General features: G+C 38.7%; 1 protein-coding gene across 2 annotated transcripts in view; it reads left to right on the top strand.

Annotated features, from left to right (window-relative positions):
* Positions 1 to 15,498, top strand: part of DNAAF9 (dynein axonemal assembly factor 9) — a 76,154-nt gene that overhangs the window by 14,509 nt on the left and 46,147 nt on the right. For both annotated transcript variants that reach the window (XM_086746504.1, XM_086746503.1), the window contains exons 3-10: positions 1,961 to 2,080; positions 2,968 to 3,092; positions 6,485 to 6,581; positions 7,823 to 7,929; positions 10,339 to 10,416; positions 12,595 to 12,693; positions 12,968 to 13,023; positions 14,206 to 14,341. In XM_086746504.1, the coding sequence (XP_086602630.1) occupies positions 1,961 to 2,080; positions 2,968 to 3,092; positions 6,485 to 6,581; positions 7,823 to 7,929; positions 10,339 to 10,416; positions 12,595 to 12,693; positions 12,968 to 13,023; positions 14,206 to 14,341 (818 nt within the window). The remainder of the gene's footprint in view (positions 1 to 1,960; positions 2,081 to 2,967; positions 3,093 to 6,484; positions 6,582 to 7,822; positions 7,930 to 10,338; positions 10,417 to 12,594; positions 12,694 to 12,967; positions 13,024 to 14,205; positions 14,342 to 15,498) is intronic.

The following is a 15,498-nucleotide window of genomic DNA, read 5'->3' as shown; positions in this document are numbered from 1 at the left end:
TTAGGCAAGTAATCAGTAAAACAGATTGTCTTCAGGACCTTGTGTGTGCTAGCTTTCCAAGGCTGTAGCTGATTTCAAGGAGCCTGTGTTTAAATGGAGTTCCCCAGAACAATGGAGTGGTTGCTGCCTGGAAGAATAGAGTCTCCACACTTGATTGTAACTAAAATCCCGCCTAAAGACTTTGGCACCAATATTAGTGTGTTGAGTTGAATTCTAGATTACATTGATGTGCCTGCTTTCGTGGGGCTGAAAATGTAAATAAAATGGAGACAGCGTGTTCTCCTTCTTTTGCGCCCTGTCTCTCTTGAGTTCCCAGATCCAGGGCAGTCTGGTTATGCAGAAAATTATTGGAATAGCGAAGACAGAACGTTGTAGCAGTGGGGCAAAAATGAGTGACAGGGTCTGAGCATTACTTACCTGAGTCTTACCGATACCATGACCTGAGTTAGATTGACTGCTAAGGCTCTTCATACTCCCTTTGCCAAGGGATGCCTCCGAACACGCAGAGTTGTGACGTGTTTTAAAAAGAGCGTGCTCCAAGGATGTATTTGTATGAATGGGAGATCAGTGCTAGAAGCTAGATAGCAGCGGAATGAGGATTCAAGAGTTGTGGTGGGGAAGATTTTTGAGGGCTGGGGAGGCTGGGGCAGATGTGACGCAGTTTTGCCCTTTCCCAGCACAGTTGAAGGATTGCAATGCACTGGTACCATTAACCATGAAGCTGTGAGCGAGGAACAGTCCTATGAAGGTTCATCATCATTTGCAGTGCTTGAATTTGTCTCCTCTGTAGCCTCAGACCAAGTATCTGGTATCTTGGAATGTACATGAGCTATCCAAAGGCCAGTTGCTAAACAAACAGGGGAGTTCATTAAGTTGTGGGATTCAGTAGCTGGATGTAGACATGGCATCTGGTTAGCACTTTAAATCTTGAAAAAAGGAAAATAATTAGGAGAACATAGTGTTTGTTGCAATTTCTGGTAAGTTCAGGTGGCTCTTGGGTGGCTCGGTTCCCGATGCAGGTCCTGAACCTCAGGCATCCAGTCTGTGTTGCTACATTATCAGTGTACCCATCTCTCCTTGGGACAGTGGTGACACATCTTGATTTACTGGCAGCCATCCAACTCTATCCTGATACAACTTGGTGGGAAAACTTGACATTGGTATTTATGGGAACTTCTGTAGCAGTCAATACTGACCTCTGTCAACTTCATGCATAGTTTTGCTTTTGGATAAAACTTGATTTATTACAGTACAATTAGGAATTATGGCTGTGACTGCCTTCCAGAGAGATGAAAGTACTTCCTAAATCTGTGGCCTGTTTCCTTTCTTTTTGTATTCATCTTCTATCTCTTCGCGCTTCAGATCTTCAGTTGTTTTAATTTTATTTTCCCGAAGACCAGAAAAGGCTTTCCTTGGAAGCTCTTTGTATACCGTATGTTTTACCAGAGTATCTTTTCATGATTTGTGAGGAGCCCACACTGGCTTTCTGGTGACTCAGGGATTGCGCTATAACACTGATGAGATAATGTTTAATCATGTATTCTAAAGCAGGAGATTTAGGTCACGGGATTAGTTTGTTAGGAAGCTTCAATCAAGAACATATTAATTAGAACGCATACAGCATACAGACAGATGTTAAAGTTTGAATTACCAGATAAAATTGAAATTTTGTTGATGCAGAGCACTGCAGAAAGCTAGACTTATTGATTTTTTTTGAAGCAATGCCTGTGGATTTAGGTCAAGAGTGGAATGTCAGTGTGTGGCAATAACCTTGCAAAAACTCCTTTTTCCCTACTCTGTTTTCCCAAAATGTTCAACGGGCATAGGTGCCCACTGACTATGGAAAAGGAGTTGAATTAATACTCCTGTTTTAAAGTTCTCTTATTAGATAAGAAAACAAACTTTACAGGTGTATGATGTTAGGACACGTAACGCTTCACATATGGTTTTGCTTTCACAGGAATAGACAGTCGGTACAATGAAGGTTGCAGGGAACTGGCAAATTACCTGCTTTTTGGCTTGTATAACCAGAATAACAACGACTTTGAAAGAACCGGGTTTCCTGAAGAAGTTCTTGATGGTGAGTAACGTACTCAGCGTTTTTACCTATTCTTCAGTCTTTCTGGAGGGAGAGTGAGCAGAAAAAGGGACGTATCTCAAAAAAAAAAAAAACACCCAAGAAAAAAAGTCAGTAAATCTCTAGTTTTGTATGTACACCTGAAAAACTGTTCTTAAAAATCCTGCTGAGGAGCTCTTGTTTTTAAACGTGTGCCCCCTCCATACATTCCTCTGGGTGTTCTAAACCGAGACAAAAACATCCCATTATGAGAAGTCCTAACTCAGTCACGGTATGTATGTACATGTGTTATTAATTAGTGTGTGATCATACCTCCAGAGTTCTAAAATACTTGAGCTCTTTTTTACTTTTTTTTTTTTTTTTTTTTTTTTTTTTTCTTCCTTAACTCGCTTTTTAGTCTTTGAAAGGTGACCGGTCACTGTGATCATAGGTTGTTATTCCCTTATTTGCATGAAACTTTAAATATCTGCCCCATAGGCTGCAGTGCTCGTTTTCGGTTGGAGCAACCTTCTGATATAATCCCAGGCAAGAGCAACCATCGTTTAGAGTTTTGTAAGTGCTCTGTAAGGACTCTGCGCCAACACTCTTGGCTTTTCAAGGGACAGGCTGATGCAAGTTCTGTGCAAGACTTGAGAATAAACCCACAATTGTTCTGCTCAGTACTGCTGTACTTGGAACTGTATATGGCTGCCAACTATTTCTTTTTTTAAAGAAGTGGGGAATGATTCTACGTTCAAATAGTTAAACAGTTCTTGTATTGTGGGAGTTAGGAACGTTATAGGAAAAGTGTTTTCTGTTCAGTTTCTAGGGATGGGGGGGTTGTGTCCATATAATTCTTCTGTGTGTGTGGAGTCCTGATACTGAAATAATATTTGTTCTGCTTGTTGCAGATATAATCATATTAGTAAAACGTGACAGTGTCCATCTGTACTGTAACCCTGTGAATTATAATCATCTTTTGCCATATGTGGCGTACTGGAGGAACTTGCATTTTCACTGTCTGACTGAAAATGAGGTGAGTGGGAAACGAATGCAGATGAGAATTGCTAATGAACTGATATTCAAAGTAGAACTTCGGTTTTTTTTTTTTTTTTTTTTTTAACATTCCTTCTGGAAGCCTTTTTTCTTTTTCATACTCAGCCGGGGAGTGATCTGCATATATATCTAGGTATTAATCATTTTACGAAGGTGTGCAAGAAGAGTATGTTTTTAATACTTTGTATTTGTCGGAGCATGAAGACAAATTACTCCCCTCTGCCACTAATTACTATTGTTTGACATGAGTCAGTGATCTTTAATGAGGAAAAACATGTGGGTTGTGAGAAAGGCAGAATCTGAATCAAATACGCCAGTCAGCACTGAGATTTCCAATGACAGCCTTATTTGCTGCCAAAGGAGTGTTTTAATGTGTTGTATGCCAGTAGTTTTAGAATATTAGAAAAGATCGGCTTAGTAAGCCATTTAAAGTCAAGCAACTTGATTATGTATTTTCACTTTAACTTTCAGCTCTTCAAGACCATGTGAATGATGTGAGTTTCATCTTGCATTTAAAAGTCAAGATGATATTAGAAAAGCTATGTTTATCGTAGTGAAGTGCTGTTAGAGGAGTACAAAATAAAAGTATTGTTTGTCTAGGTGTAGAATATTAGAATTTTATTCCAGTTGAGACTGGAAATACCTGCAATGTCAATGGGTGAGGCTGGTGGAAGAATGAGTGGGGAGGTCAGGGAGAGAAACCTTTATATTTCCTTGCATTTCCAGCTTGAAAAGTGATAGAGCTTATGACTGATTGTGGTTTTATGTGGCTGTTTGATAGTTTAGATCACAGAATTAGGAAATTATTCCGGTTAGAAGGGACCTCTGGAGATCGCTTTGTCCAGCCTCCTGCTAGAGGCAGGGTTAGTGATGACATCAGATAAGGTTACTTGAGGTTTTTTTGCAGTTGGATGTTGAAAGCGTCCAAGGATGATGACTGCAGAAATTTTCTTGGCTGTCTACTCCATTACCTGACTGTCCTAATAGTGAAAAAGTGTTTCCTTTTATCCAATCCGAACCTCTCTTGTTTTAAATGATACCTTTGCCATGCATCCTGCCACTGCAGACCACTGCAAAGAGCCTGGCTTCACCATCCCAAGAACATTTTTGTGGGTGTTGGAGGCAACTATGAGGTCCAGCTGTTGCCTGCTCTAGGCAGAACAAGCCTGGGTCTCTCCTTGTAGGACGAGTGCTCCAACCCACTGATGGTCGTGGTGGCCCTCCACTGAACTTGCTCCAGGTTGTCCATGTCTGTCTTGTACATAGGTCCCAGAAGCTCTAGATCCAGTCTCATGAGTGCTGAGCTTACAGGTTAAAGCATGCCATAGCAAAATCTAAAGCCTGGCTTCATAAGGTTTTTCTGTTGCCAAAATCCCTGCTGAAAGGGCAAATCTTGAAGCATTCCTGGCGGTGGTAAAACGCGTGCATTTTGGAATCAAGAATGGAGTAGTTCTTAACACACTGTTGCTAGCACAACTGCGATCTCAGCTCTTGGATTCCAAACTGCATTTGCTTATGGGCTTTTCTGTGATGTACTGTGGCAAATGGTAACCTTAGTCACGCAGTACTGGCTTCAAACAGTGGTGTAACTGGAAAGGTAAACCATATGCCTCGCTGTTTGTGGAAATGAATGGGAAAGTTTGATTTCTGAAGCTGAAAATGCAAAGTTAGCTTGGTTACTGTTTTGTGTGAGTGAGCTGAGCGATGCACTTGCAGTCATGTTTCTAATGTGTAAGAATTGACAGGTTCCTAGATTACTTCCGAAAGAGAAATAAAACAACATTGCTGTGTCAGGCTTTACGTGCATCCTGTTTACCGGAGGGTTGCCTGTAGTGGCTTTTAAGCTTTTTTTTTTTCCAGTGGTAGAAATAATTTTGGCTTGCTTTTGTAAAAATGAAACCAAAAAAAGCTGAAGAGTTTTATAAATGAATAGAGCAATGCCGTACCTGGCTCTGTGCAGCTTTTGATGAATCTGGCAAAACCCATAGCCTCTCCTTCCTTTCTACTTGCATTTAACTAGACCGTAGGTATTTTAGTGAATATCCTAGTTATTGGAAGAAAAAACATATTATTAAAGAATACGCATTTTTAAAATGGCCAAATAAGATCCGACACTGAAATTTGATGCATACTGCGTAAACTTTGAGTGTCATTTACGGAACGGGCTGTATTTATACCTGCATGAGCAGATAGTGAGCAAACCTTTAGCCCCCTGCCAAAAACCAAGTTCTTATTCAAATGGAATTTTAAGTCTTGAGAAACTGGCAGTTGTTTGGCGCTTGGCTTTGAACCCAGACTTTGATCTGACTTCCCAGGACTGAAGAAGGAACACACCATGGAGGAACTTGGGCTGCATCTTAAATTCAGGCTTGTCTTAAAACAACTTGTTCTTAAAATAAATTTCTCGAGTGTACCCTGAAGCTCACAAGAGCTATATGCAAAAAGTTCATAATCATGTAATTTAACTTGATATGAAGTTCAGAGCACTGTGATGTAAAAAAAAAAAGGCAAAACACCATTGCCTTCTGATCTTGCTCCAGAATGTGACTCCTGAAGTACCCAGCTAGGCCTGTTGGTTTCAGACTTGCTGCTAAACTGTACCTTTTCAGATAAAAATCAGAGAGCCTTCTTAGGGTTTTATTCTGTTATAAAAATGATTTGTGTGTGATTTCTCTTCGGTCTAGTTTTTATGCTTTTCTGAGCCGTAAGTATGATACTTGTTCTTCCCTCCTGCTCTTCATTCTGCTGAAGTCTTCAGGCAACTTCAGCCTGCTCCTAGTGTGAAACAGCAAGATAGCGTTGCGTGGTGGTGTCTCCTCATCTTTCCTCCTCCTTTTCCTGCGCCTACCTCTCCCTCAGACAGCAGTTGGTTCTCATTGCTTGTTCTGTGGCCAGAGGCATATCTTGTCGGTTGGCTTTCCCAGTTTAGTGTTGTGACACTGGTGATATTTTCGTTTTTTTTTTTTTTCATCAGTGGAAAATTTTTTTGTGGCATATCAATTGGTATTCTCAAAATATCTTGTTGCTTAAAATTGTCCAGAATCTAGTAGCTGTTTTTGAAAGACTTCACTGAAAGCTAAAAATAAAGTATACAAATATGCCCTCAAATAACCTTATTAAAAACCTTGCTCTGAAGTTTGATTTTTTTAAAGAACAACTTAGATTGGCTTAAACACATCACTGCCATGATGGAGTTTCTGAAATACAGAGGCTAAAGAGATTCTTTAGCTTCTGGAAGCTGTAGGTAATATTTTAGTGGATTACATGTGCTATGAAATTAAATCAGTAGAATACATATTCTCTTCAGTGCAAAACTAACAAAATTTGTTTAGGATTTGCCTAATTGGATTATTTAAAATGATTTCTTTTCAGTATGAAGATGAAGAAGTTGCAGAGGAATTCAAAATCTCCAGCTTTGTAGACATGGTTCGCGACTGCAGCCGCATTGGTATTCCGTACAGCTGCCAAGGTGCGTTCACTTCTTTTATGCCTACAGAAAAAAGTGTTTTGCAGTGTGCAAGCCATGCAGTTCAGGGAATGAAGATTTCCACGCCTTTGGTAAGAAATAAGCATTAATAAGTCAATAGCTTCCTTTTAGCCTCTTTTCACTTAAGAGCCGTGTTTCTTTCTGAAAAATGTAAGCCCTTAGACTTCATCTGAAAAGTGGATGCTCACAGTGTGAGGCAAAGAAATAATTTGCATTCAGAGTAGTGTGTTCTGCTGCTATAGAAGTTCTCTGTTCAGATGGGGGCTCCAGATAAATACTTCTTTATGTAAGGGAAGAATAAACATTTCGTTATGCAAGTTTCCTTTTTTAACGCTGCAAAAAACTGGACTGCATGACTTCCTGTTATGATCCACAGCCAGCCTTGCAGCCTGGACAGTGTAATCCTGCATTGTTCAGTGAAGTGTGCTTTGCAGTGTCGCCAGCAGTGAATAATTCAAAAGCAGTGCAGTGCACGTGCTTCACTGTGCAGCGTGAGCGTGTGGGGCTTTTGATCTGTAGTACTGTAGGTGAGAGGCAAGCAAACAACAAAAAAATTCCTTTCTATTCTTGAACCGTGTAAGTTCAAACCAAGCTAATTGAGTTTTGATGTTTTTTTTGTTATTCCTACTTTTTGTTGTATCCTAATTCTTCCTCTTGAGGAAAGCATAATATGCCGAGTGCCTGAAAAATCATTAATTGGTCAGAGCGTGAGGGAACGAGGGTGGTTCTTTGTTAGAAAGTATTTAAAGAAGGTGTGTAGCTTAAGGATGGTAGTCACACTTGAGATGGCATACGCCTTCGCTGATAACTTTTCCTCTTCCCTGACTTAAAATTCTGATTAACACGGGGATGATGTCAATAGTGTTTTCCTTAAGGCCAAATATTTGAAGAAATTGGAGTAAACAAAGCTCCATGTTTATTATCTTGAATTTTATTGGACGTGGTTTTGCTAATGGTCTTGGAGTGAAATTTGCAAGGAGACAATATCCTTTACTAGACTGATAGTAGGAAAAAACGGACAAAATTTGGGTTGCAGAGAAAGGAGTTTCTAAAAGCTACTGTCTTCATAAAAAAAACTAGTTTTCAGTTGCAGATTTTAAGCTTTACAAAGACAGGATAATTGAGATCCTTTATTAGAATCTCAGAACAACTCTAAGATCTTACAGAAGGTCAAACTGCCAGTGTTTGTGAGAGAATGTTTCTGTAAAACATTTCTTTTCCAGGTCATCTACAGATATTTGATATGTTCATTGTTGAAAAGTGGCCAATAGTACAGGCTTTTGCACTGGAAGGAATTGGAGGTGATGGCTTCTTTACAATGAAATATGAAGTAAGTAGTTAATGTTTTTCATTTTCTTCCATTCCCACTCTGAAGCAGAAATTGATTCATGGAATTATTTCAGTTGGAAAGTACCTTATGAGATCATCTGATCCTGACTCACTGCTCGTGAGCTTCGAAGTTGGATGAAGCTTTTTCAGGATCTTATGAACCTGAGTTTTGAATGTGCGAGGATGGAGACCCCACAGTCTTGTTGAGAGACTGTTATGAGCTACACAGCACTCTGTCTTGGATAAACCGTGGTTGTTTGGTGTCCTCCCCGACGCTAGCCTTCCTGTTGTGATTTAGAACTTTTTTCCTTCTCTTCTAGATCCTCTAGCAATAACAGAAAACACTTTTAAAAACTCTGCTAGGTGGCTGTAGCAGTTCAAGAGAGGCTGGTTAGTGACAAATGCCTTGAACAGAGAAAATCAGAAGTGACTGTATTTTTTGAGTCACTGCGTTTCACACAAGAGATATATCCACTTTTCTCACCAACATTATGTATTTTTGAGTCATTATAGCCTGCTGAATAGGGCAACAGTCAAGACTGGGTGATGTTCCTAGTTTTATTAATGGTTGGCTGTTCTACTCTGAGCAACTTGTGTCATTTGATTTGCCTGTTTATTAAATATACTCGTAACAGCATCTTCAGAGGACAGCTTTGTATGGTCTACTTGTTTGGAGCTTCTTGTATTTAACTTTCTTGGACCTTTGCCACAGAAGTGCAGATGTCCTATTTTTCTTGTCACTCCTCCATTTTTACAGCCAGAATGTTCTTTGTCTGACTTCTGACAACTGGAAAAATCCCAAGGAATTAATTGTACCATTGTCAAAGTCTCATCACATGTAGTACTGTACACGCTTGCTCAAAAATCTGTTATGTGAATTCAAGCGTGCCTTTCTCTGAGCACTGTAGTCTTTCCACTGATGCTTTTCCTCATGCTTTCTTTTTTTTTCTTTGCTCCATCACTGGTATTGTAATAATCTCTTTGTGTGAACCTGTCAAAAACTTTAAACACAAAGTGCAAATAGATCAACATCCGTGGGGAGGTCTACCTGAGTATCAATAGCCCTTTGTGAAATGAGTCAATGAAAATTTGCCTGTGAATTCAGGAGTTGTTCAGGTCTTTACTTACCCTTGCCAATTCATTTCATGAATCCATAGAGACTTTGACAAAATGTGTAGACACAGTGTGGCAATGGCTTTGTAAAGACAGACCTTCCTGTATTTCACTGTGGGAGCTGATCCTGTCTTTACACCACTCTTGCAGACTTAAAAAGGAAAATTCTCCGTATCTGTTTTTCAGAGGAAGCATGTTAGCTCTGGTGGTTCGGCCAGTTCCAGCTGAAGTTCTTGCTTTCTTCCTCCTTAAAGTCGTAAGGAGGTTTCAAGTGGGAAGTGGCATTCTTGACTTTTTATGTAACTGTTTGTGCGTGGTTATCCGTTAGGCAGCTGCTCTATGTCACAGATGGGAAGGAAAACCAATCCATGGGAGGAAGTACGTTTGGGATCACTGTAAATCATCTATAAATGAATACTTCTGCCCTTATTAAAAGGGAGCGTTCTTGGTGCATTTTTAGCTCCTCAAACTGGCTTTCCCTCTGCTGTGTGTTCTGACTGGCTTTCCCTCTGCTGTGCATTCTGTGCTGTTAGATTTGAAGATAATTGAATGATGTCCTAATTTTTTTTTCAGTATTTTTTAGTTAGAGTTGCTCAAGGTGCTGTAATCCTGGGAATTTACTGTACCAATAGATGAATGGACGGGATGCCTGGGAAATCATTATTGCCATGTCTAATTGTACGACTAACTGGAATAACTGTAAAGCAGTGGTTTGAGAAAATTCCAGTCAGTGTTGCATTTTTAATTAAGTGGCTGGTAGGGAACCCTGTAAATGCAGACATTATTCAGATGCAAGTGTCTCTTAAGGATATATTTTTGAATAGTATTCTCGTATGCATTATTTCTCTACTTGGAAGAAAGTATTGCTAAGTTAAGCAAGCTTTGCCTAAGTTTACATAACGCTTACAGCAAGAGTTGGCTGGTGCGTAGGATTAATAGCCTTGGAATCTTCTTCTATGTCTGGCTTGGCTCAGAAAACTGCTCTTTCCCTTTTGCTTGCACCAGCTGATACTATTCTTTGCTGTTAACTGAATTTGAAAAACTTTGAAATGATTTATTTGAAAGACACAGGCAAAACTTGGCATGTGCTTTCAACCCTCAGTAGAGGAGATGTGTCTCTGAAGCATCCAGAACACTTGCATCTGGTCAACTCTTTGGTAACCAGTCCTGTAAAAATATTTCTGAATTCAGACTTCAGGAGTAGTGTGTTCTGCAAGTCTGTTTTAGTGTGGCTTACACCTGAATCTGTGGCATTCTTCGGTGTTTTTGACGGAAATGTGTTTAAATTTTTTTTCAGCTGATGGATGTCAGTGTTGATTTGTGGAAGACGTACAGCAAAATGGATCCTGTTTCCTTGGAGGACTTGCTGTTTGAGGTAATGCAGGTGAAATATTTGGAATCTACTAGTCTTTTAGCGTAGCTGCAGGGCAAAATTGTGATTTTGTTTTCAACGGACTTGGTCGGCTGGCTGTGCATACTGTTGTTTGCAAGGTCTCTTTCCTTTCCTCAAATCTACTGCGAAGTCCACAAAGCATTAAAATAGCATGTCTTAGATTCCTGGAATTTCTTAATTTGCCTAAAATGCTCCTAAAGATTTTTCTAAATGGTGTGACTGTTCTGCAGGTCATAGGACTATATACAAAGTACAGAAAGTTGGTGTGTTTGTGTGTTAATCCTCCTCTTGCAGCAAGGAAGGGGGGAAAAAACCAGTCTACTTTAACATACAACCATTCTTTCAGGAAAAAAAAGCTTTCAGGATTGCTTTGTAGCTACTGTAAGTGGATAACAGTGACACACAGTGGCTGCCCTGATGCTTTGTGAAATACAGACTCTTCAGTGATTTCTCATTTCGATGCAATGGTCTGGTCTCAATGCTAGAGAGCAAAGCAACATACGAGCATTAGTATATATATTATTTTGTTGTTCATTTTTTATCAGTTTCTAGCTTGGCAGCATAGTAGGCTTCTAATATCTAGCAAATTCAGCAGTAAGTATCCTTTATTAATGAAATATTGGTAGTTCACACCAATTTGGTTAATTAATCAACTGCTGTAATGAAAATTAAAATGTCATGCAGTTTACAAGGCTGTCTGTCTAAATAGTCACTCTCTGATACTTCACTTCCCTCTCCCTGTGCAAGTGAGATAAATGTTTGGGACTTTTCTTGTACCCGGTAAGTCTACCCTGAAACAGACTTGAAGTTTTAGACCTGGAAGTTGTTAAATTGACTTCAAATACTCTGGGGGGAAAAAAAAAAAAAGAAAAAAATTAATGAGATTTTAATCTAACTCTGGTTTCATAGAATTTGGTGATGTAAAAATGATTGATTTTCTCAGAAAGGATGAAGTTAGGTGATCTTAAAGAGAATTTGAAGCTGGTATATATTTGTTTTTTATTTTTTTTTATTCACACAGCTCTTTGAAATTAAAGTTCTGATGTGAACTCTACTTAGGATTTAAAAAGATGTTCTATACAATGTTGGTGCATTCCAAAAAACTGACAACAGTACTTTTTAGTTTTTAGCTTCTCTGAAAAGCTTGTTTGAGACTGGAATATTGTCCAACAATAGTTTCTCCCTCTAAATATAAACCTTCATTTTAAACCTCTAGTATAGGTTTTCTTATTTTGGAAGACTTGTAGTATTTCATCAGCGTTCATTCTCTACATTTCATTCAGTACTGCGTTCATGAAGTGGCTGAAGTAAACTACTGTATAATAATTATACCACAGGTTTTGCCTGTTATATGTGTATCTGAAAAACTACACTTTCTAAAATCAGGAAGTCTCTCATCTTCCAAGTGTGTGACAAGTAACTGAAAGTAATCTCAAGAGCATTTAAAAATTGCCTGGTTCTGTAAGGTTCCACCTTTGTCAGCATGACACACTCTCTTCTTTTTATTGATTCGCTGATTTTTTTTTAAATTAATTTGAATAATGAAACACTTACCTGTAGTCATCTTCCTTTTTTATTCTGCTGTAGTGAGGTGTTCTGATTTTTTTTTTTTAACAAAGATAGATAAAAAAACGACTGTCTGCCACTTGCATATCATGAGCTTCTCAATTTCCCCACCCTGTTCCTCATTTTCTGTCTATTAAGCTTACTTAACGTCAGATACAAGTTACTGCAGAACCATACAGATTTAAAATTTGAAAATTAAACCTGGGCAAGTATTCATTTTGGAAATCTTATGGGAAACATGAGATCTGAGTTATGAGTGATCGCAAAACACTGTACTTCCTCGGGTTAAAAGCAGGCAGCGTAGGGCCCTGGTCCTTCTCCCTCTCCTGCCTCTTCTCTCTCCAAAAAACCCACAACCCTCAACCAAAAAAAAAAAAAGCACACACAAAAAAGACCTCTAAAATTCAGCAGAAGGTCCGTATATTTTAAAAGATGTTTATTTTCTTTTACTTCTCATTTCATAGGGCAGGCTGTATTCTATACTCATAGTGGAATATAATCTGTGTTGTTCTGAAGTATTTTGTGTTCATTCAGTACAATCTGTGACTTCCTTTCTCTGGTATAAATTAATAACGTTGAATATTTTTCTTCTAGGATTTAATGATTTTTGAACACCAGTGGACCAACTTTTTTGCTAATTTTGATACCGAAATTCCCTTCATTCTGGAACTCTCAGAATCTCAGGCCGGAGAGGTATGCCTGCTTCAGTAATCCTTTGAAATGCTAGTGTCACCCATGCAGAAGTAGTTTTTTTTCTTGTTTTCTTTTTGTTTGAGAAGTAGAAACCTGGTTTTGGTGGGTGTTTGGGTTTGTTTATGGAGGTTGGAAGTATTTTTTGAGGATTCAGGAGTTTTGTCTGAGACGGGTAATTCAGATTTGTTCTTAATGATAGTGAGAATATATCACACTTTTTGTTCATTTACTTGTTAATCAAGTTTTTTTTTATTATTTTTTTATTTCTTCACAGCCTTTCAGAAGTTATTTCAGTCACGGAATGATCTCAAGCCATATAACGGATAACAGGTATACTCATTCCCTGTGAAACTGTGGTGTCACTATTACCTCGAGACATTATTTCCATCTCTCTGATGCTGTAACGCTGATAAGTCCTTTTGGGACCATCTCAGTATCACATATCATCTTTGCGTATTTAAAAAAAATTGTGCAAAACTGCTTCTGGGAAGGATAAGCTGAATTTTCATGGGATTTAAAGCTATGGTAATTACATATACGATGTCGATATGTTAGAAGCCATCCACCTTGTGCATTCTAATACGATCAATTTCTTCATAGTCAGATATTTTTAAACACATTCATGAACTTAATACACAGGACAACTATGTTTGAAAGTTTTGGTCCTGTTTATATGATACTCAAAACCAGTTAAAATAGGAAGGTTGAAGAAGTCATAGAATGGTTTGGGTTGGAAGGGACCTTCAAAGGTCATCTAGTCCAACGACCCTGCAACGAGAAGGGCCATCTTTGACTAGATCAGGTTGCTATACTTCTGTGAGTGACAACATGCATGAGACCAATGCTTAAAGCAGGGCAGTTGAAAACCCAGATCTTAACCGGTATAAACTGGGCAATACGGGTCAGCTTTATTTTATTTCGGCATAGAATTTTAACCGAGAGGAAGGTTGTTTGTCGTATGTTGCAAAACCAAGCATTCTACTGTTTTGAGCTAAGCAAAGGTTGCTTAGCTACTTGAATGTCTCTGCAGTTTCTTTATTTGGAATTAAACAGTGGAGTTCAATGTCTTTTATTGTTTTCAGCATCTTACATTGTTTGCATTTAAATAATGAAAAGAAAAACCTTGACCTCTCCGGTTGGGCCCAAAGCCAGAACTGAAACCAAAATAATTATAATTCTAATATAATCATTTCAGGGTTTGGTAAATTTTAAACTAGTCAGCTTTTCAAGGCAATTACCTTTAAAAGAGAAAAAAAAAACCCTTTCTAACAGCATTTGGGAAATGGCCTTGAGATACGTTCTTGTGTATGAAAGAAATTACAGCCTTGTTAATTCGAGCAGTTTTTTCTTTGGAACTTGGGAAGCTTTCTGCAGCTGTAGTAATTTTTTTTGTCCTGCTCTTTTAGTAAGAAATTAAATGATTAATCCATCACACTTAAAAGCTTCGATTTCCCTCGTTGTTTGTGAGTTTCCTTCAAGTATTTTGGTGGTGATACCCTCATTTCTCTTTAGCCCTAGCCGGCAGCCCTTCGTTCTGTTTGGGAGCCACTCAACTAAGGAAAACTTGAACACTGGTAACTTTAATTTTCCATCAGAAGGACATCTTGTTCGAAACACCGGCCTTGGTGGAAGCACTGCTAAGCATATGGTAAGGCTTTTAAGTAGTTATCTGGTATTTTTAAGCAGTTTTTCTTTGTATATTTTGGGGGCCCTGAAAATGCTTACCTCCGATGAGTTAAATACCCAATTATTAACATAAAAAAAAAAATGTTACCTTAACAATCAGTCAGTTTAAGGAACAAATTTAATTTTCTCTCTCTTTCCAAGTCGAACTATACTGGATGCTTAATCAGAAATTGCTGAATGGGTTCAAATATTTCTCCCCTTTAAAAAAACAACCTTTTTTACACTTGTGGTGCTGTAAATGTGTGGGGTGGGGGAGAGGGAAATGTTGTTTGTGAGGACGTTTGGCCTAGCCATAAAGTGAAAATCTTCCTGATGGTAGCATATGATGTACTTAACTCTGACACATGGATTTTATTTTAATCAGAATTGTTTAGCCGTTCCTTAAAAAGAAATGGAAAGACACTTTTGTCAATCATGACTTTGTGAATATAAAGGCTACTAGTGTGTATCCAAATTTCAGTGTATGCTTCAGCAACTGAACAGTTCATGAAACTGAAAAATCTTTCTGGTGTTCAAAGAATTTTAAGATCAAGTTGTAAGATTAACTTGTTTCCATTTTCAAGTAAAAGCTTAGTTTTAAAACATATGATGAGGTCGATGGCTTGTTGCACCGCCGCGCAGGGGACGTAACTGGGGAAGCGACCCCAGGGAATTCAGATCCTCTGGCTGGCTGGGCTGGGTGCATCAAGAAGGTAACTCGCAGCGAAGGAGGAGAGGTAGCGTGCAGATTGCGTTGTGTAGTTCTCCCTGCTAGCCGATTTCCATGGGCTCTGGGAGTGTCCGTCAGTTGTGCGAGTCCAAAGTCTGTGCTGTTGAGGAGATGGATGTGGTTGAGTACAGGTCATCGTGGAGTGAACGTATGATTGAGGGAATGATTTTTATGATCTTGTCATGACAACATTTCATGCATAGTTGCCTTAAGGATGGATGGACGTTGGTATTCTGGATATGTTATGTGAGTCAAAAGCCTGAGAAAGGATTGTTTTAGCGTTCCGGTGAAATCTCATCCTTCATTTGCTGCTCTATCTAATCCCATTTCTGTAAAAACACTTCCAATTTTGTTTTTTCTCCCCTTGTTAACATTCCCGTTAAGACCATTCAATATCTTTCATGCTGCAA

The sequence above is a fragment of the Chlamydotis macqueenii genome, chromosome 4 (genome assembly GCF_036417535.1).
Source record: "Chlamydotis macqueenii isolate bChlMac1 chromosome 4, bChlMac1.mat, whole genome shotgun sequence".
Taxonomy (NCBI): domain Eukaryota; kingdom Metazoa; phylum Chordata; class Aves; order Otidiformes; family Otididae; genus Chlamydotis; species Chlamydotis macqueenii.
Note: the sequence above shows the minus strand (reverse complement) of the source record. Positions and strands in the feature narration are given on the sequence as shown.